This window comes from Eurypyga helias, unplaced genomic scaffold, assembly GCF_000690775.1.
Source record: "Eurypyga helias isolate BGI_N326 unplaced genomic scaffold, ASM69077v1 scaffold41576, whole genome shotgun sequence".
Taxonomy (NCBI): Eukaryota; Metazoa; Chordata; class Aves; order Eurypygiformes; family Eurypygidae; genus Eurypyga; species Eurypyga helias.
In genome coordinates, this window is record NW_010256722.1 from 1 (window position 1) to 17,511 (window position 17,511).

The 17,511-nt window shown below is 39.8% G+C and overlaps 1 protein-coding gene across 1 annotated transcript; it reads right to left on the bottom strand.

The window, feature by feature from the left end:
* Positions 1-1,637: 1,637 nt before the first annotated feature.
* WDR88 (WD repeat domain 88) lies at positions 1,638-17,508 on the bottom strand (the record flags this gene model as incomplete). The annotated part of the gene is given in 11 exon segments (XM_010153762.1): positions 1,638-1,687; positions 3,198-3,290; positions 3,688-3,756; positions 6,355-6,434; positions 7,526-7,710; positions 9,930-10,059; positions 10,984-11,122; positions 11,597-11,660; positions 13,238-13,323; positions 16,770-16,880; positions 17,482-17,508. Coding segments are annotated over 11 exon segments (1,034 nt in total), but the record flags the coding sequence as incomplete, so codon positions are not given.
* Positions 17,509-17,511: the final 3 nt, after the last annotated feature.

Genomic DNA, 17,511 nt, shown 5'->3' on the forward strand with positions numbered 1-17,511 from the left:
TAGCGACCACATTCCCCACAAAACGTAGGGCGCATCCAAACGCGAGCCCGCTGCTGGGGGTGAGATGGGACGAGGGCTGCAGGCAGGCTGGCGCACGCGGCACCCGAGCAGCAGGCGGCCGACGGCAGCGCGCAGCAGGCAGCAGCGAGTCACGGACCTGACTGATTTGACTGAAGCCAGAACGTAAGGATTCATTTTTCCTTGTTTTCCTCAAATAGGAAAACAGAGGATCCATTCAAAAGGAAGCTTCCAAGCTATTCCCAATCCTAATGCAAAATGAACCAAGCGTCCACAGAGCAACAGCTTTTTTTCTCCTGTTTCAGCAGAAAAAATTGGAGCTTTGATTTTTCCAGCTGAAAAGGGTAAAGAAAGAAACAAAGAACTCTTGTGATTCTAATAGAACATTAATTATTCTAGGGCTAATCTTTTCTAACATACAAAAATTAGTTCAGTATTGCTAACTACATTAGAGCCAAATTAATTCAGCTATAAAACATGTTTATTTTATGTGATCTGTTTTAAAAAAAACAAATCAGGAGCACAAACACAGCATTTTCGTTTAGCCTCTGTAACGAAACAATAATATCAAATTAAGGAGTAATGAAGGGAAAAGAATGCTGGAAAATAATGCAGTTTATCACCTAATACTTATTCAAAGCCATAAATCTGTACAAAACATGTTATTCCCTAGAAATACTTTTCATTTAACCTTGGATCCAAGTGTAATTGTTGCTACACAATTCACATAATTTAAACAAGGGGAAAAAAAAATGTACGTACTGAGATTTCTTTGTATCCCACAGCTGAACGGCATTCCAGGCAGTCACATGCCCACTTCCAACTACTTCCCCCACTTTAAGTTCCTTTTAGAAAGAAACGTTGAAGAGGCTGAAAACAGTTTTTAGGCATAAGGCATCCGAACACTTTGAAACACTTAATCTTTTATTAATTGACATTCTCACGTACACCAAGGAGAGGTAATCCTCTCAGGGCCGCTCCGGCAGAAGGGTAGAAAAACCACCGCGCTCCCGGTCGGAGGGGCCTTCGCTACACGGAACTATTGGTGCTGCATCCCCTCAGACACAAACCACAACCTCCCCTCAACGCCTGAACGCAAAATTTTTCTAAGGGGAATGGCAACACGTTAGAAATAAGTCTGTGGTCTTATTCATGGTTCTACTCACAAAACCTCCTTCTGATGTCCGCTGCCAACAAACACTCTGTTTGCCACAGAAGAGAGGAATGGTTTATCTAAAGAACGGAGGAAAGCTGACAGTAATTTACATATCCACATATTTTCTTGTGTAGATTTGGAACTAGTACATTCATTTAAAATCGCTTAAAATTTCACAAAGGACAAGTAAGCAAGTTTATTCTCTAGTACCATGCAGCAGAGGATTTCTACTCCCAGGCATTTTATTCTTTACCTGGTATGTCGCAGCTGCCTAACGCGTTTGTATAAAGTCTTTGTTACTCCTCCTACAGGATACTACAGGAGAGCAAGGCTAGAGGGAAGCCTGAGCTTTAGATGTGCGTCAGGCAGCCGCTTATCCTTAAATGTGTTAGCATCCCGAGGCTGCTGGATGAATTTAATGGTCAGGAGCAAGAGAAGGTGGCAATGGCAAATGTTTGCTCACCGGCGCAGAGTACGCTGCAGGCACAAGAAGGGTTTTCCGCATGCTTCACACTGGTGTAAACACAACAAAAAACGTCATTGCAGTTGCTCATCGCTGGCAGACTGCGTTATTTCACTCATTAAGGCACAGCCCTATATACACCCATATCTAGGCCTGATTGAGACGCACGGACTGCGTAGAGCCATCGTGAACCTGACGTGGACAGTGCTGCTCAAAATTAACTCCTGTGATGGATGGCCTGGAGTTTTTGCCTGAATAAAACCTTATTCTATGTGAACTTGGATTTTTTGGGGGTTTTGTTTGGTGGGAGTTTTTTGTTGGTTGGTTGGGTTTTTTCCCAGTAATAGAGTCTCCTACTTTGCTTTCTGAGTGGCTTGACAGGTATCCAGTTTTTAACTGTTCTGGGTGGCTGGACAGGTATCCAGTCCAGTTTTTTTGTGGGTGGCTTGACAGGTATCCAGTTTTTAACTGTTCTGTCTTGGTGATGAGCACTAGGTAGGTCGGGGCTTTTTTGTTTACTTTTATTTTGCCTGACCGTTATCTGACTGAAGGAGAAATGTAGAAAGAAAAATTGTAAAAAAGAAAGGAAAATTGATGCATAACGATAATTACAGATTAAATATTAACCCACCGTAGTCAGTACAAAGAGGTTTTTCTGCTGACACACACACACTCATGAGGGTTAATCCAATTCTGTCAGAGTCAACATGACTGATTCCCAATTCACTACTTGTGAAACCATTTATAAAAAATTTCAGGCAGTTTTCTAGTTGTTTGGTGTTTATCAAAATCCTTTCCTGTACCAATTATAACCATATTCTCAGATTTCTATTAATTCTTTTATAAATGTACACATTTTCACTGCTGACACATTAATAAACAATATTTAAAAGCTTAAAAAGCTGCACACTGCTTATGAGTACCTGCTATTCGACAAGAAAGGCTGATAAAAGTATTATAGAAATAATGGCATTTCACACAATGGTTAGTGACAATGAGAAAAATATACACAAGGTCTTGCAAATCCACTGTCAAAACCAACTGAGGGACTGTAATAAAAAGCATATTCAAAAGTTTCAATAGCATTAAGTTTATGTTCTTCTTCCTTAACAGCTATTTATAATTCATGTTTTAGAAGTCAGAATACATACAGCCTCAGCTTTAAAAGGACACTCCTCAGAATTTATATGAGCTGATTTGTGTCCAGGAGCACATGAATATTAAGTGCTTTGGTTTAGCAATAAGCCTATTTAAGTGGCCAATTACTCCACAGAAGCATGAGGTGTAGAAAACCAAAATATGTTTATTTTTAAAAGTACACGTACATGGCTCTGTTTTCAAAAAAAAAAAAAAAAGCACCTGTATGAAAACTGGTGTCTTCACAAAAATAAAGTTTTAAAAAAGAACCATTATTACTACACCTCACTCCCAGAAAAAGGATTTTACAATGTTTGCAAGTAGAGAAAAACACAACCAATCTGGGTTTTCAGCCCAGAAATCTGACAGCTCATTAACATTCAAATTTTCTTTCAGTGTGGTTAAAAAACAAAGTGATAGAACCTGAGCAATTTTTGAGCCTCCTGCTTCTCTGCTTTCTATCACTGAAGGAATATGATCCATTTTTTCAATATCCCACAGTCTCAAAGTAGAATCCTGAGAAAAAAGATGCAATTATTTTGATGTAGCTGCCTTTTGCCAACAGTGATTAACATCGTTTCCATAAGGATGAAATCTCATCCTATCAGATGAACCCTCTCAACATGAGACCTAAACTGGTTCACATTTAAATATCATGTCTTTGGAAACAATCTTCACCAATCTTAAAACTGCCTGCACATTTTAAAATAACCAAAAATAAACACACTGAGCAAATTCTTTTAAAGATTTTCTGTAATTACTTGAGGCACATACCAATTACAACTTAGCACTTTTATGAACAACTTCACCATTGTTCAATTTAATCCGAAAATAAAAGCGGGAAATAAGGGCTGAAATTTTTACATTCATTTATAAGTTAGCTCCTGAAACCACATCAGGAATTTGTGATTACCTTTGAGGCTGAAAAAATCCATTTCTTGGTTTTGCTAATTGCAACATCTGTAACCCAGTCCGGGTGACCCTAAAGTAAAGCAAAATTTAACTATAAAAGCAGGAAAAAAGCTTTATTATTTTTATTATAATAAAAACCCTATTTGTACCATAAATCCATTATGAAATGCAGTGAGAAAATTCTTATCTAGACTGCCTCATGTCCAGCCATGAAGAAATGTTGTAGTAAAGGTCATACTTACAACCTGAAAACAGCGGCTCTCACAACCCCTGGTAACCAGACCACCAGCTGCAGCACTCGGAACAACAGCTACGGTTACCATGGGTTTAAGCTCCATTTAAACATAGGTATTTTCTATTTTTTAAACAGTTCGGTGAATAATTGTAAAGAGAAAGTTAACTTCTAATACTCATTACCCAAAAAATGAGGCTTGAGGCTGTTTATCCTGTGATAGTTGAGGGAAGAGCTGTGGGAAGAGAGAGCAGCTTCCCCCCGTTTAGGGGAAGGACACCAATTCTGAGGGGGCCAAGTCGAGCAGCTGGGTGGGATATCCACACTCTGAGAGCAGCACACCTGATTTGAGGTTAACAGCACTGAGCTGGCCTGAGACAGAAACGGATTAAAATCTAAAATGAATGCTTTATTCCAGCTAGGGAATGCGAATACCGAGCGGCACTGACAGATAAAATTCCCAGAGTTTAGGAAGGCATGGTGTCACTCTGACAGACAAATGGCACACCTGAGAAATACAATAAAAAAATGAACATGTATTTTTCCAGCACAGAGTTGTGGTCAAACACGCAAACATAAAACGTAGGGTTTATAGAAGAATCTTTAAAACATGTTTTTTAATTTAGTTATGGGCCTAGAATGTAATTACACCAAGGCACGGATACCAAACTGGAATTCTCCATAGTTACAAAGATATTAGCATTTAAACAGATGCCTTTTTAATGGGACACTGAGTTACTTTCAGTGACTGCAGCGCACTGGGAAGCATGCAGTAGCCATATTACGTAAAGCACCGATATGGGTGGAGAACGTGTACAGTCACTGCTTCAAAGGTTTATTCGGTGCAGTTCCAGTTCCGGAGGGCAGGTCAGCTCACATTTAAGGTACCGGGTGTGAGGCACAGGCTTAGCCCTCCTGTATGAAGATGCTGTCTTGAACATGACAGCAGTTGAAAGCTGTTTTTAAGCCCGAGGATTTGAAGGAAAGTGGTCTTTTCTGAGATCTCCAAGGTGGGTTTGTTCATGAGCGTTTTAACTTGCAAACATTCGAGTATCATACAGCCTTGAATAGCGTATGCAGTAAGTAAAATAAAAGTTCATTAAAACCATATTTTCATAAAATAGGGAAAAGCCAAGGTTGCAGATCTGAACTCTGACACCGCGTCATAGAATCACAGGATGGGTTGGGTTGGAAGGGACCTTAAAGACCATCCAGTCCCAACCCCCCTGCCATGGGCAGGGACACCTTCCACTAGACCAGGTTGCTCCAAGCCTCATCCAGCCTGGCCTTGGACACTTCCAGGGAGGGGGCATCCACAGCTTCTCTGGGCAACCTGTCCCAGTGCCTCCCCACCCTCTCCGGGAAGAACTTCTTCCTGATATCCAATCTAAACTTCCCCACTTTCAATTTAAACCCGTTACCCCTTGTCCTGTCACTACAGGCCCTTGTAAACTCCCAGCTTCCTTGTAGGCCCTTCAGGTTGGCATACCTGCCTGGCTTCTGTGAAAGGAACATCTGCAGAATGCATGCACCTAACTTTATAAATACTGTTAATCCTTTCCTCTGACCCACGTCTGATCATTACTTTGTTAATTCTTTCCTCTGACCCACATCTGATCATTAGCTCAAGTCTTGCGGATGGTTTCCAGTAAAACAAGAAATAAAATGTATCATAATGCAATATGCAATTGCAACAAATAAAGTCCTGAGGGCACAAAAAACCCTACTGAGATTTGGATCTTTTTTCTTTTTGTATGCAGCTATTACTCACCGCCTCGGTTTTTGGGTAGTGTTACCATGGGTATGGAAGAAAAGAGGAGGCCTAGCTCTGAGCAGGGACAGCTAAATACTGAACAGCTCCCTCCTTTACAGAACGCTCCATCCTAAAAAGGACGGTACCAGGGTGGACCTCATCCTGTCACTATAAGCAATAAGGTAAACTACGTCCTAGGCACTGAGCTAAGCTTGGCAGCCTCAACACCAATATTTAAATGTTTTTGAATGCTGCCCTTTTAATGCAGTGTTTTCTGTGGGCGTAAGCAAGCAGGTGAACATGCCGATGTCTACCTACAGAGTGTGGCATTTCAGAGTGAACATCTGCACTATCCAGGCTCTTGTTACTTGCTGAAAGAAACTCTCTCCTAAAACACAGGTACAACTCCATCCCATATAATCCTTAAAAGAGCTTGTTTGTAAAAAGAGAAATGTTGATAGCTTATTAACAACTGACTCGACAAGGTAATAACTTTGTAGCTAATTGTGTAAGAATATACTATTCTAGGAAATTAAATCACAGAAATCCAGGATATATTCCTGCCTCTATCTAAAAAGGACAGGCAAGGGTATTGGTCAGATAATGAAATACACAATGCTTTTAAACCAGCAAAACATTTTACACCTTTGCATCAAACTTGTGACCAAGTAAGAGCTCAGTACCTTTAAGCTTAGCTTTTTGCAGCCTGCCTCTGTATCCCACATAACTATAGTTTTGTCATATCCGCCAGATACAAGTGATGCTGAAATATAAAATCAGAAAACTGTATCTTATCTTTCCTTTGCCATACAGACTAGTTAAAGAGGCTCCTTCTAACAGTGAGCCAGACTTTATTTAAAAAATTTAAATAACGAGCTATTAGTCATGCCTTAACGAGATAGTAGAATTTCCTTTCGGTTACTTGTTCTTAACGTTCTTAATTTTGTAAATATTAATACATAAATTTAGCAAACACACAACTGAGTGGAAAAAATACCCCATACATGAAAATTTGGTTGACTTGCAAAAGAAAACAGCCAATTAGATGACAATGTACAACGTTAATTGGTGTTAGTCCATCCCAGTGAAGAGAAGCTGTTTCAGTGCAGCAGCAGTTTGCAGTAACACTGCTTTCATGTGGTGGAGGGACTAGGAGTAGTCTGTGATCTAGTCAAGGTAATGGAACTAGGGCAGTAAGAAACTGCTCCCCACTACATCCACTCACGTGCAGGTAAGCTGGGAAGTCTGGTTTTGCCTCCTATTCTCCTCCTATTCATCAAAACATCAGACACATCAAGTGCCAGGTGCCAACTTGTCTTGCTCTAACAGCATCAACTACTTTGAACATGGTAGTTCATGTGCTCCACCACTGTCGCTGAGAATATCCATGAAGTTTTTCAGAAGTACACTGCTAGCTTACATCGTTTGGAGTGTGAAGTAACATTACTTTTGGGGGTACTAACAAAGACATACACATTTTCCTATTTATTACAGATCAGTACAGTGTTTACTGAATGTGTTTTTCAATTAACTAATGTTAGGAGAATATCCGCAAGTGATACGTTAATCTTCTAACAGAGTATAGTGCTTTTACTCCTTTATGAACTTTTTATCATACCTCTTGATGGGTGTATCGGTTAAGCAAGTGTTCCAGTTGCCTGGTTAAAACAGAACACAGACCATCAACTTCAATTTACTTATTTACGTGAACATCATTTTCTCAAAATTAAACATGTTATCTTGGAAATGATGAATTAACTACCTGCATGGTTAGAGTGGTCACTCGTGGTTCATCCGAGATGCCCTATACACAGGTACTGAGATACATCATGCACTAGCATGAAGATAACTCACCGTCTTGGCTAAAAAGACAGGAACTAACAGAACCTTCATGTCCTTGGTTCAGGGAAATGGGTTCGCGACATTGAAATTCTCCTGTCTTTATGTCCCATATTTTTAAGCTTTTGTCCCAGGATGCTGTGCACAAGAAACGACCATCAGAGGTAAAGCAGCAGTCTGAGATAGCATTGCTGTGTGCCCTGAAACACAGACAAGTGACAAGTGACCAGCTATGTGGGGTTTTTTGTTGAACACAGTTTAACAAGAAATTGCTTAGCAGCTACACCACCACCACACTTTACTGAAGTTACCAAACAAAGCCACCCATTTTTCATTCAATAAACAGTACACATTTCAACTCAAACAGGTAAATTTCAACTCAAACATTCAGAGGATGGATTAAACAATTCCACATTAAAGTAATTTTGGAAGCAGTGATACCCATCAGAAGAGAAATCTGGATGTTCCAGGACTGGGTGAGGATGTTAGTGCTTCCTGAAATCTACAGTGGAGAAAGGATTATGAGCATCTCTTACAGGAAACCGTGCTGTAGTCACTGCGATTTAAAAGAAACATTACTATGTTGCAGATTGAATTTCCTACCCAAAGTAATTCCCAATCCCTCCAAGACAATTTTATAACCGTGTTTAAAGGCAGACTCTCTCTCTGATTATTGTTTTAAGAATTCAAAGCTAAATTGGTAGAGTTTATTTGAAGCCATTGATATTTTTAATGGTTGATTTGACATGTCTATTGTTACATGCTTCCTTCTTAAAACAATAACAATATCCTAAATTGACATAATGTTTTTTACTGTATTACTGACTTCAGTGAGAGATATGAGAGGTTAGCACGTGAGAGCTCAGGAGACCATAGTGTGCAAGGCTTCTGGCACTGGGCCAGCCTTCTCCAAAAGCATCTATGGGAAAATGGTCTGGAAAAACAATCTCAGAGTGTGGCCCTCACTGGTTGACTGTGAAAATGAAAGTACATATTGAGCTGGGGTCCACAGCATCTGTCCTGAATCCAGTCCTGTTTCCTCCTGCCATTAATGTAGATAATGAGATACAGATACAAAAGGCTCTGCAGTTGTACAAGGGAGAAGATTAAAATTCAAAACTATCTTCACAAACTGAAGAAATCATCAAGAAAATAGAAGAGTTATAACAGTCTGTACAGAGGACAGTGCTGTCATCACTGCGGTTTGTAGGAGTGTTACAGTGTTTAATTAATTATCTAATGCACATGCTGCCTGATCAGGTCAATTTTGTCAAGTCTGACATTCTGCACAGATAAGGGGTGGGAACAAAGGACGTTATCACAGTTCTGCATAAAAGGGATTCAACATATACTGACTCCTCTTCACCACCATGCTGCCAAAAAAGAGTGAATCTCATCACAGGATGTCTGAACAGAGGCAGGTCCGCAGAGGAGCATGTTTTTTTCCAGGTAGAGGGAATACTGTTTACCTTATGGGGCCACATGATTCAAGAAAAATGTGGGCCAGCTGGAAAGATCTCAGAGGTCAACAACAAGAATGATCAGTAAAATAGGAAATAATTAAATTCTTAATGAATGCGGATGTTTAACCTACTGAAAAGATGACTCAGCAGTATAATGGAAGTGCTTGGACATATATGAAACTGTAGAAGAACACAAGGGAATAATCTGATCTCCGTGTCTGCAGGGGATCTAAACAGAAACGTGTGAGCTTAAGCTGCAGTCCACATACTCCACCTTAGGAAAATCTTTGGAATGATTAACACAGTGAGGCAACACAACAGATTTTTTGGAAGTCTGTGAGGTCTTCACTGGGGCTCTTCAGGAGCAGAGTAGATCATCCTGTGGTTGCTCTGAGGCCCATGAATTTTATGACGAGCTAAGGTGATCTGGTTGCAGTGCAAAACCTAATTATCACAAAATGTTCTGCAAGAACTCATGATTAATTATCAACTCCCAACATCTAGATCTATTTTCTCCTTTTCCACTGTATTATTTTTTCCTCACTCCATAATATTTTTAAAGACTTCACTATTCCACATGATAGTAGATCTCCTCATTCATCAATGATCATACATTTTTCCTAATTAGTAGAAATTAGAACAAGAAGTTTACACTGCAGTACCATATTGTGTATGCGACCTTCTGCCTCCACACATACCCAAGAACCTTGAAGCTCTACAAAAAATGCACTAGAAATGCTTACAGTCATCAAAATACAATTTTTCAGTTATTTACAGCAGGACCCTTGAGTGGACCATTTTATTCATGCTTTCTATATATGCCATTTGCTTGCATGTTACTTTAGTTAACAATTATTATCCATTTTCTCTAGTACAAACGTTAGCATAAATGTCACTGATAATTGTGAAAGATGCAAATAATGCCATGCATGATTAACTCTAGTATTGTTTCTTACTCATTAATTGTAATAGAGGTGGATCGCATTATCATATTCCACAGCTTTATTGTCTTATCATACGATACTGAAGTCACTCTTTGGACATCAGGGTCAAAACAACATCTTGTGATTGTACTTTTGTGATGACCTATACAAAAACCAGCAAGTGAGACCATTAGTTATGTTAAATAATTACACCTGCATCCCAGAACACAGGTCAGAAAGGCAGAACTACCTATAGCGCCTACGCATCGGTATTTCTAAAACACAGGAATTTCCAAATTGCTTTTTCACTGGCTAGGATACCTGCTCACCTACCTCTCGCTGAAAGAGGCCTCCTAATTACTGCAGACAGTACGAATATGAACCTGAACACAGGCACTCAACATCCACAGTTAACGTAAGTTCACATGCTGTCCTGTAGTAACTTATTTCTCTGTACCATTCCCAAAAACAAGTCTGGAAGTGTGGCCCCATAATGCCAATGACAGTGAACTACTCAGACTCCTAGGGAGCACTGCAGCAGGTAGTTAAACTTTAAAAATGCAAGTAACTCCATTAAAATGATGTCAAGAAAGTATGTCCTCACAGTGTCACCTAACAGAGGCAGTGCTAATGAAGCTACTCCGATCCATTCGTTGCACTTCTTATTTTTAAACCCAAATTATTTTACCATCAGGCTCTGACACAAGGGAGCACGTTAACCATATGCTGCTTTAACATTTGTAAGACTGCTCAAATATTTAGAAGGCCATTCTGCAGGAATGGCAAACTCCCTGGCCTGCAGTCCTGAGTGGAAGCCCCTTGGGACGGAGTCCTCACTAGTGACATTACCTTCCAAGGGTCAAGGTATATTTCAAAAAAGAATCACTGTTGGCCTAATTTTGGCCCATTATCTCCTTTTTATAAGCCTATCCTGGAAAACACTGGGTTTAATGTCTTGCAGATAAGTTTCTTCTGCCTTTCGCAGGTAAGGATATTTGAACTGAATTAATTTATTTTCTCAAATTAAATAAAGACATTTTTAAAAAATCAAGAGCTGCATAAACATGATGTAAGTCGTAAGTCTTACCTTGGGTACGTGCCACTACCGCTGCACTCACTGCATCAAAAACATACATGGCATTTTCTTTGTCTGAACCAGACACCACATATTTATCATCACAAGAAATATTACATGAAGTTACAATACATTCATGTTCTACTGTCCACTAAAGAGAAAAAAAGAGGTTTTAGAAACATGCCTGAGGGTTAGAGAAAGTTTTCCAGCAGATTTTCTATAATCAGGTTCAGAAAGAAGGGTTTGATATTACTTTGTTTAGGTGAAAGCTGATAGATATCTTTATACACATTGTTTCTATTTCTGCATTAGCAATAAACTCAAAATTAGACAAGGCCACCCTGTTCAGATCCTAAAATCAATCTTAAATGTATCTTCCGAGATGAGTCATTATTATCATACCCACTTGTATCTGAAATAACTGAGATGTGTTCATCAAGAGATTTATCCAAGAATAAGCAATTATCAGTACCCAAACCAGGACTAAAAATCAAGCCTACCTACTCTAACTATGTTGTATTGTGCCAATAAAGCATGTTTTGTTTTCTTATTTATCAACAACAAAGCAGTTAATCTGAATTTTATAGCTGTCCCTTCTGCAAGACGCATTCAAAAGCATACATACAAGCGTCTTGCCTGTTTCCATATCCCAGGCCTTGACAGTCTTGTCACACGACAATGTTACCACTCTCAAAATGATATCGGTGAAAACAGCAATCAATGTTTTCACATAAAAGAAAGCAAATGACAGCACTTAATTCTGACAGTGATTTGACATCCTCACACATACTAATTTAAAATAGACTTTTAAAGGCTACAGCAAAAATTATTGCATAGCTTAGTTAACAAGTATTTTTATTTATATTTCAGATAGCAACTAATCGTAAAAATGCCATATATATAATTTTGAGTGCAAGCAGTCAACTCAATTTCAATTCACCCATTACAGGATATTTAATTATTTTCAACGTTAGAATAATTCTAAAGCCATTACGATGTCTTTTCTTTAATGAATGTAAAGTGTTCTTGTCAGTAGGGTTTTCTGGATTTTCGGCGGTTATGTTGCTGGGTAACCCTTCACCACAAACTCTGCTCTGCACAAACACAAAGCCACATGAGACAACCAAGCTATTCAATAAAGTTTACTAAAACTGGCAGGTTTCCATGAAATGGGAGGTCAAAAATTTTTCCCTCACAGTTATTAAAATATTCACAAATATGTAAAGTAATATCTATATTGAATGTCACTTGATGTAACAAATATTTTTAGTACCACTGTGGCTCTTTGTTTTGATGAAGTTCATAAGCTTTCACTTTCATACATTTTGCCCAAGAAACTTGATGCATTGAGATTCTAACAATGAACAATACAATCAGATTATTAAGAGGTTTTCATTCTCTCCCTATGTGCATACTTCCCGCAACCAACACAACCTCTTCTCCTAAACAGAAACAGGTAATGCAGAAGGCCACATGAAGTTCATGAACTGGTCCCATTTTTGATTGGGAAGTGGTTTCCATGGCCGTACACAACGGCGGTTTACTTACTGTTCAGCAATTGTCAAAACCATAGACGACTGCAGTACGCAGCATAGCATGTGCTCTACTCCGTGATCAAAAACCTAATCAGTCAACTCCACCATCTGACAAAAATTGATTTCAATTGTGACTTAATGATGAAATATGCCAGAAATAGCACCCCTGGAGGCACTACATGACCTACTTAACCGATTGTTAATATATGCCGCAGTTTTAATTATGATGTCCACAGACTGACACGAGGTTAAGATGCATTTCTTCTATAATTGACAAGACAGCCTTAATGGAAAGGCTATGGAATATTAATAAACGATACAGACAGAAGAGAACCTTTATGAAGGTATAAATCTGACAGATGAACCCCTGAACAATGTTGGTTCTTTATACAAATGATATATATTTATATACATATGGCAAAGACAGATTTCCAGCCCTGAGGAACTCAAAAACAGTATTAGACAACTCCTTTGCCCTAAAAGAGACCATAATCTATCAGACACTATTGCAATATGCATTTAAGACAATAAAATTATTTCTGTTTAATTCATCTGACATCACATGCAAAACAGAAAAGATTTAAGACCTCCTGTATAAACAGTAGGTGAGAACAAGGTGAGATTTATGCTAGTTCACGTGGATGAAGGAGTCTGGCAGTATGCCCTGAAACTGAACCTTGAAATCACAGAAAACTTTTTTTTTTTAATAAATGAAGATAGAAAATGGTCACCTTCTGTCATCAGGCGTCAAGTTGCACTCAGAAATCGGGGCGGTGTGTTCTTCAAATACTTCAATAGGACACCCTTTCTCAACATCCTTGAATAAATCCAAATGAGTTTGATTAGGAAGTGCTTCGCTACATTGTAAAAAAAAATACAGAGCATCACAAAATAAGGGAAAACAAAACTTGTGAAATCAGTAAAGTTAACTAACTCTATTCCTACTTTTGATTTCAAGACTGACTGAAACAGAGTTCTTCACCTATCACACCCAGACTTCGATTTGTCCCCTTCCCATCACAACAGTTTTCACCAGAAATTTCTTGCAAAAGAGTTCTCTCAGACCGTCACACCCATGCCCATAACTAAATCCTGGCAAGTGTTTCTTCACACATGGATCTGTGGCTTTCCATTTCGACTGGCAGAGTTCAAATGCGCGCTCGCAAGGCCTGCTGTCCCTGTACCGATTATCCCTACCTCGTTGTCGTCACAAGTGCAGTCTCCCCTGCTCCTATCCACGCGCAGTGCCCTTCCACAGATTTTCTTTTACTCTCTGTATTATGTTATGCCCTCTGGGTTCCTTCGCTGACTCCTCATTCCCAGTCACAAATACAAGCCTCCTGTCTCCAAATACAAAGATCTTTGTGATTTACCCCCAGACATCACCTCCCTTCTGCCCCACCTCTGATGCCAGCCTCTGTCACTCAGTGGTTAGTTTTTCAAAATTTACGAGTTTCTCTTTACTCTCCTTCATGTTTTGAAGAAGTTGGCTATAAATACCTGGAAATCTCATAATACAAAACTCTTCTTCAATTTCTGTTTTGTGGTTCCTACAACCCAAGTACTGAGATGATGACCCATACTGCGTTACTGGTTCATTTGTATTACACCATCAACTTCTACCTAGTCTCTTACACAGAGAGGTTTAAGTGATTTCAGTACGGCACTACCTTGTAACATGCATGATGTTCAAAGTACAGTGCAGTCCTAAGGAGCAAAGCCTTGAGGTTCTTTAGTAATGTAAATGAAACTATGAATCAAGTTTTACAAACGGATCATGATGCCTGACTGTAAACATCACAACCAAAAAACCAGCAGGCCTGCAAAGTTATCACAGGATCAGTCATCATACCTTCATCTAGGTAAGTAATCTTCTATTTCCATGATTAATCCAATTATTTCAATTAGATTTGCATTTGTGCAAGTATCAAGAGGTCTCAGAATCAATCTGGAAGCAGGCAACAAACTCCCTTCACTGCCCCATCCCTGGAAGTGTCCAAGGCCAGGCTGGATGAGGCTTGGAGCAACTTGGTCTAGTGGAAGGTGTCCCTACCCATGGCAGGGGGGTTGGAACTGGATGGTCTTTAAGGTCCCTTCCAACCCAAACCATTCTATGGTTCTGTGACTGTGCATGTCTTCTGTCATTTGTCTTCAATATACAATTAAAATCTTGCACTCCTGACTATTCCTCCCCTTCTTAACATCAGCTGTGAAGTCTCAGATCCAGAGCTGCTTCCTTACGAGGACTTTACTCGCAGGAGCTGTCCTGCTAACTCGGCAGCTCTCGGTAACAGACAAAAGTGGTGTGAAAGTAAATTTATTTATCGCTTTTTCACTGATTTTCTGAATGTGTGTCCATGCACTACAGGCCTAACAACTGCCACTAGGATCATTAGGAATGTCTCTAAGAGAGAAGAAAAAAACACAGTTTGAAGTTACCATATGTTCTTGTTCTGTTTTTCTGAGCCAAAAAGCCTTGCAGTTACAACTGCCCGTCTAGACTTACTCATCTGTCTGCTGCGTGCCCTACTCATCTTTTGTTTTCCAAAAAGCTGTGGACTGTCAGCGAGATACTGTATGTTCTCAAGAGGAACTTTGAATGCTTTCTCACTCCACTCAATCATTTGATATCTACCCTTTCAAAGGGAAAAAAAAGAGAAGTCCAAAGTGAAACTGGCCTGCCCCGGTCTCACCAAGTCCTCCCTACTCTCCCAAATGCTGATTGCTTTGGCTGTTCCTGCAGAGGAGGAGATCAGGCTTATCCAGACAAAATTAAGCTTGTCAAAATAAATTAACATAATCTTGTCTGTACACCGCTATCAGAATGTTCCCAACACTCAGGCAAATACCTGGAGATAGATTCTGAAAACCATGTATCGCTCAACAAGTGGGGAATAGATCTTTGTGTGACAAAAGTTACAAAGATAACATTTCTGGAGCAGATTAAGCCTTCCACACTTCAGGCAACAGGCACACTATATCCTTTCCAGCAAAAAGAACATCCATAGACATGCTGTGCTTAAAAAAAATAATGGATTATCTAATTTTTGTAATACAAATTTACTGTATAGTAATTGATTTCCACTTACGTGTAAGACTGCTGAGTAACATTTCACTAGAGACAGCAAAATTCAGGCTCCAGTTCTGAGTTCAGACAAAGTAGGAAAGTTTGGAACTATCAATCTGACAGTTACTAAACTGTAAGTGTCATGACCAACATCCTGAGATACACTTACTTTTATTTCTCCCATCTACAGTATTTGCTTAAGATCTCCACGTGTTTATTCACTCTGGAACTCATCATTCAAAGACGGGAATTCTTTTATCCTAGACTTCCTCATTTCTTGGACCTAGCTCCTGGATAGCGTAAGGGTGCCAACCTGCAAACTGCCTAGACTTTTTACACTTTTGGGATGCAGTACATTTGAAAAAAATATTTGTATTATGGTAGGAACTGCACTGGTAAGAAGTCAGCACTGTAGATCCTGCAAAAAATTAACTTCACCTGTATTGGCATCATATAAAGGCATTACCATAACTCATGAGGAATTCTTGAGTCAAGTCATGCCTGTTGAATGCATGCCACATCTCAAGGCCTGCAATCTATGTAGCGCAGCTGCACTGTCACTCGTTTGCATAAAATTCAGGGGCTCGCGTAACTCTCCGTCTCCAAGCTATCTTTTAGATTAAATTACCCAGAACCCGTACACTTCCCCAGTTCAGATCTCAACATTGCCCTGCACAGGAATTACAGGGAAATTCCCTGGAATTACAGGGAAACCCCAGCTAACTACACAAAACTTGGAGGAGCAAGAAAATAAAAGGTGCAAATCAAAATTTAAATAAAGAGCAAGTGACAAGTATGAAAACACCATGGTCATGCTCTGTGATCCCTAACTGCTACGCCTCCTCCACAGCCATATACATAAACAAGTCGGAAAAAGGAACTTTCAGGAGAAAAAGAGAAAAAAAGCTTTCTGTATCAACAGTTCTAAAATATTAATTAACTAGAGCACTGCTTCAGTGTATGCTACGTATGCTTACAAGGGTCACCCTTTAACGCCACAGAGTATGTCTGAAGTATGAAATAGGTTTTCTATTTGTGACTGCAAAAACATGTACAGCTGCTACGTTTAAACTTCAGTAAAGTATCTTCAGAAGGCTCCCTGATGATTCAGTCAATTTTCATATGCCTATATAACATTCCTGTTTGATTTCAGCTTTAAGATGTTTTGGGTTTGGCACTGTTGTGTTCAAACATACCTAGAGCTTCACTGTTCTGTCGTAAGAGCATGAGAGTATTTTTGTGTCTTCGAAGCAAAAATGGCAGGAGCTCACGGTATCACTGTGTCCTCTCAGAATTTTAAATTGGACCTGTAAGGGAACAGAGCAAGGTTTAAGAATATGTTTTTGGAATGGTTTTGATGGCTTAGCCCACAATGGGGGAGTGTGACAGCAGCAAGAGTGTGAAGTTCCATTCCTCTCCTTGGTACTACCTTGGAGCAGATTGACCAAATCTGGTTGAGAAAGAAAGGCAGAGAGATGTGGATTTTATTTTTCTGGAGCGGAAGTAAGTTTGGTTTGGTTTTCCAATTCTTCTTCCTCTCATGAAAAGTACTATTTATCTTTAAACCTCACCAAGTCTCTCTCTCAAACACTTTTTTCTTGACTGTGGCCCATCCAAGGGCAGCACATCAAGCTCTCGGGTCACACCTTTTAGTCAAGACCACTACAAATTCTGTCGAGGTATTTTGAGAAGGCTTTTCTTCGCCCACTGAGGAATTTGCTCCGAACTGTCCTGCATGCGTTTGCATGAACAGAGTTAACAAAAACCCAGCTGCCGTGAGCATTAAGCACATGTGAAGTGACAGAGGGCTTTTCAACCCTTCAGCTCCCCCACTACCGGCAGGAACAGAGCCCGGCCTGTCCCGGCCGTCCACGCCTGCCCAGGCCTGGCCCTCGCTCCCCAGCCTACCTGGGCCGACGGCTCATGGTTGCCGCAGAG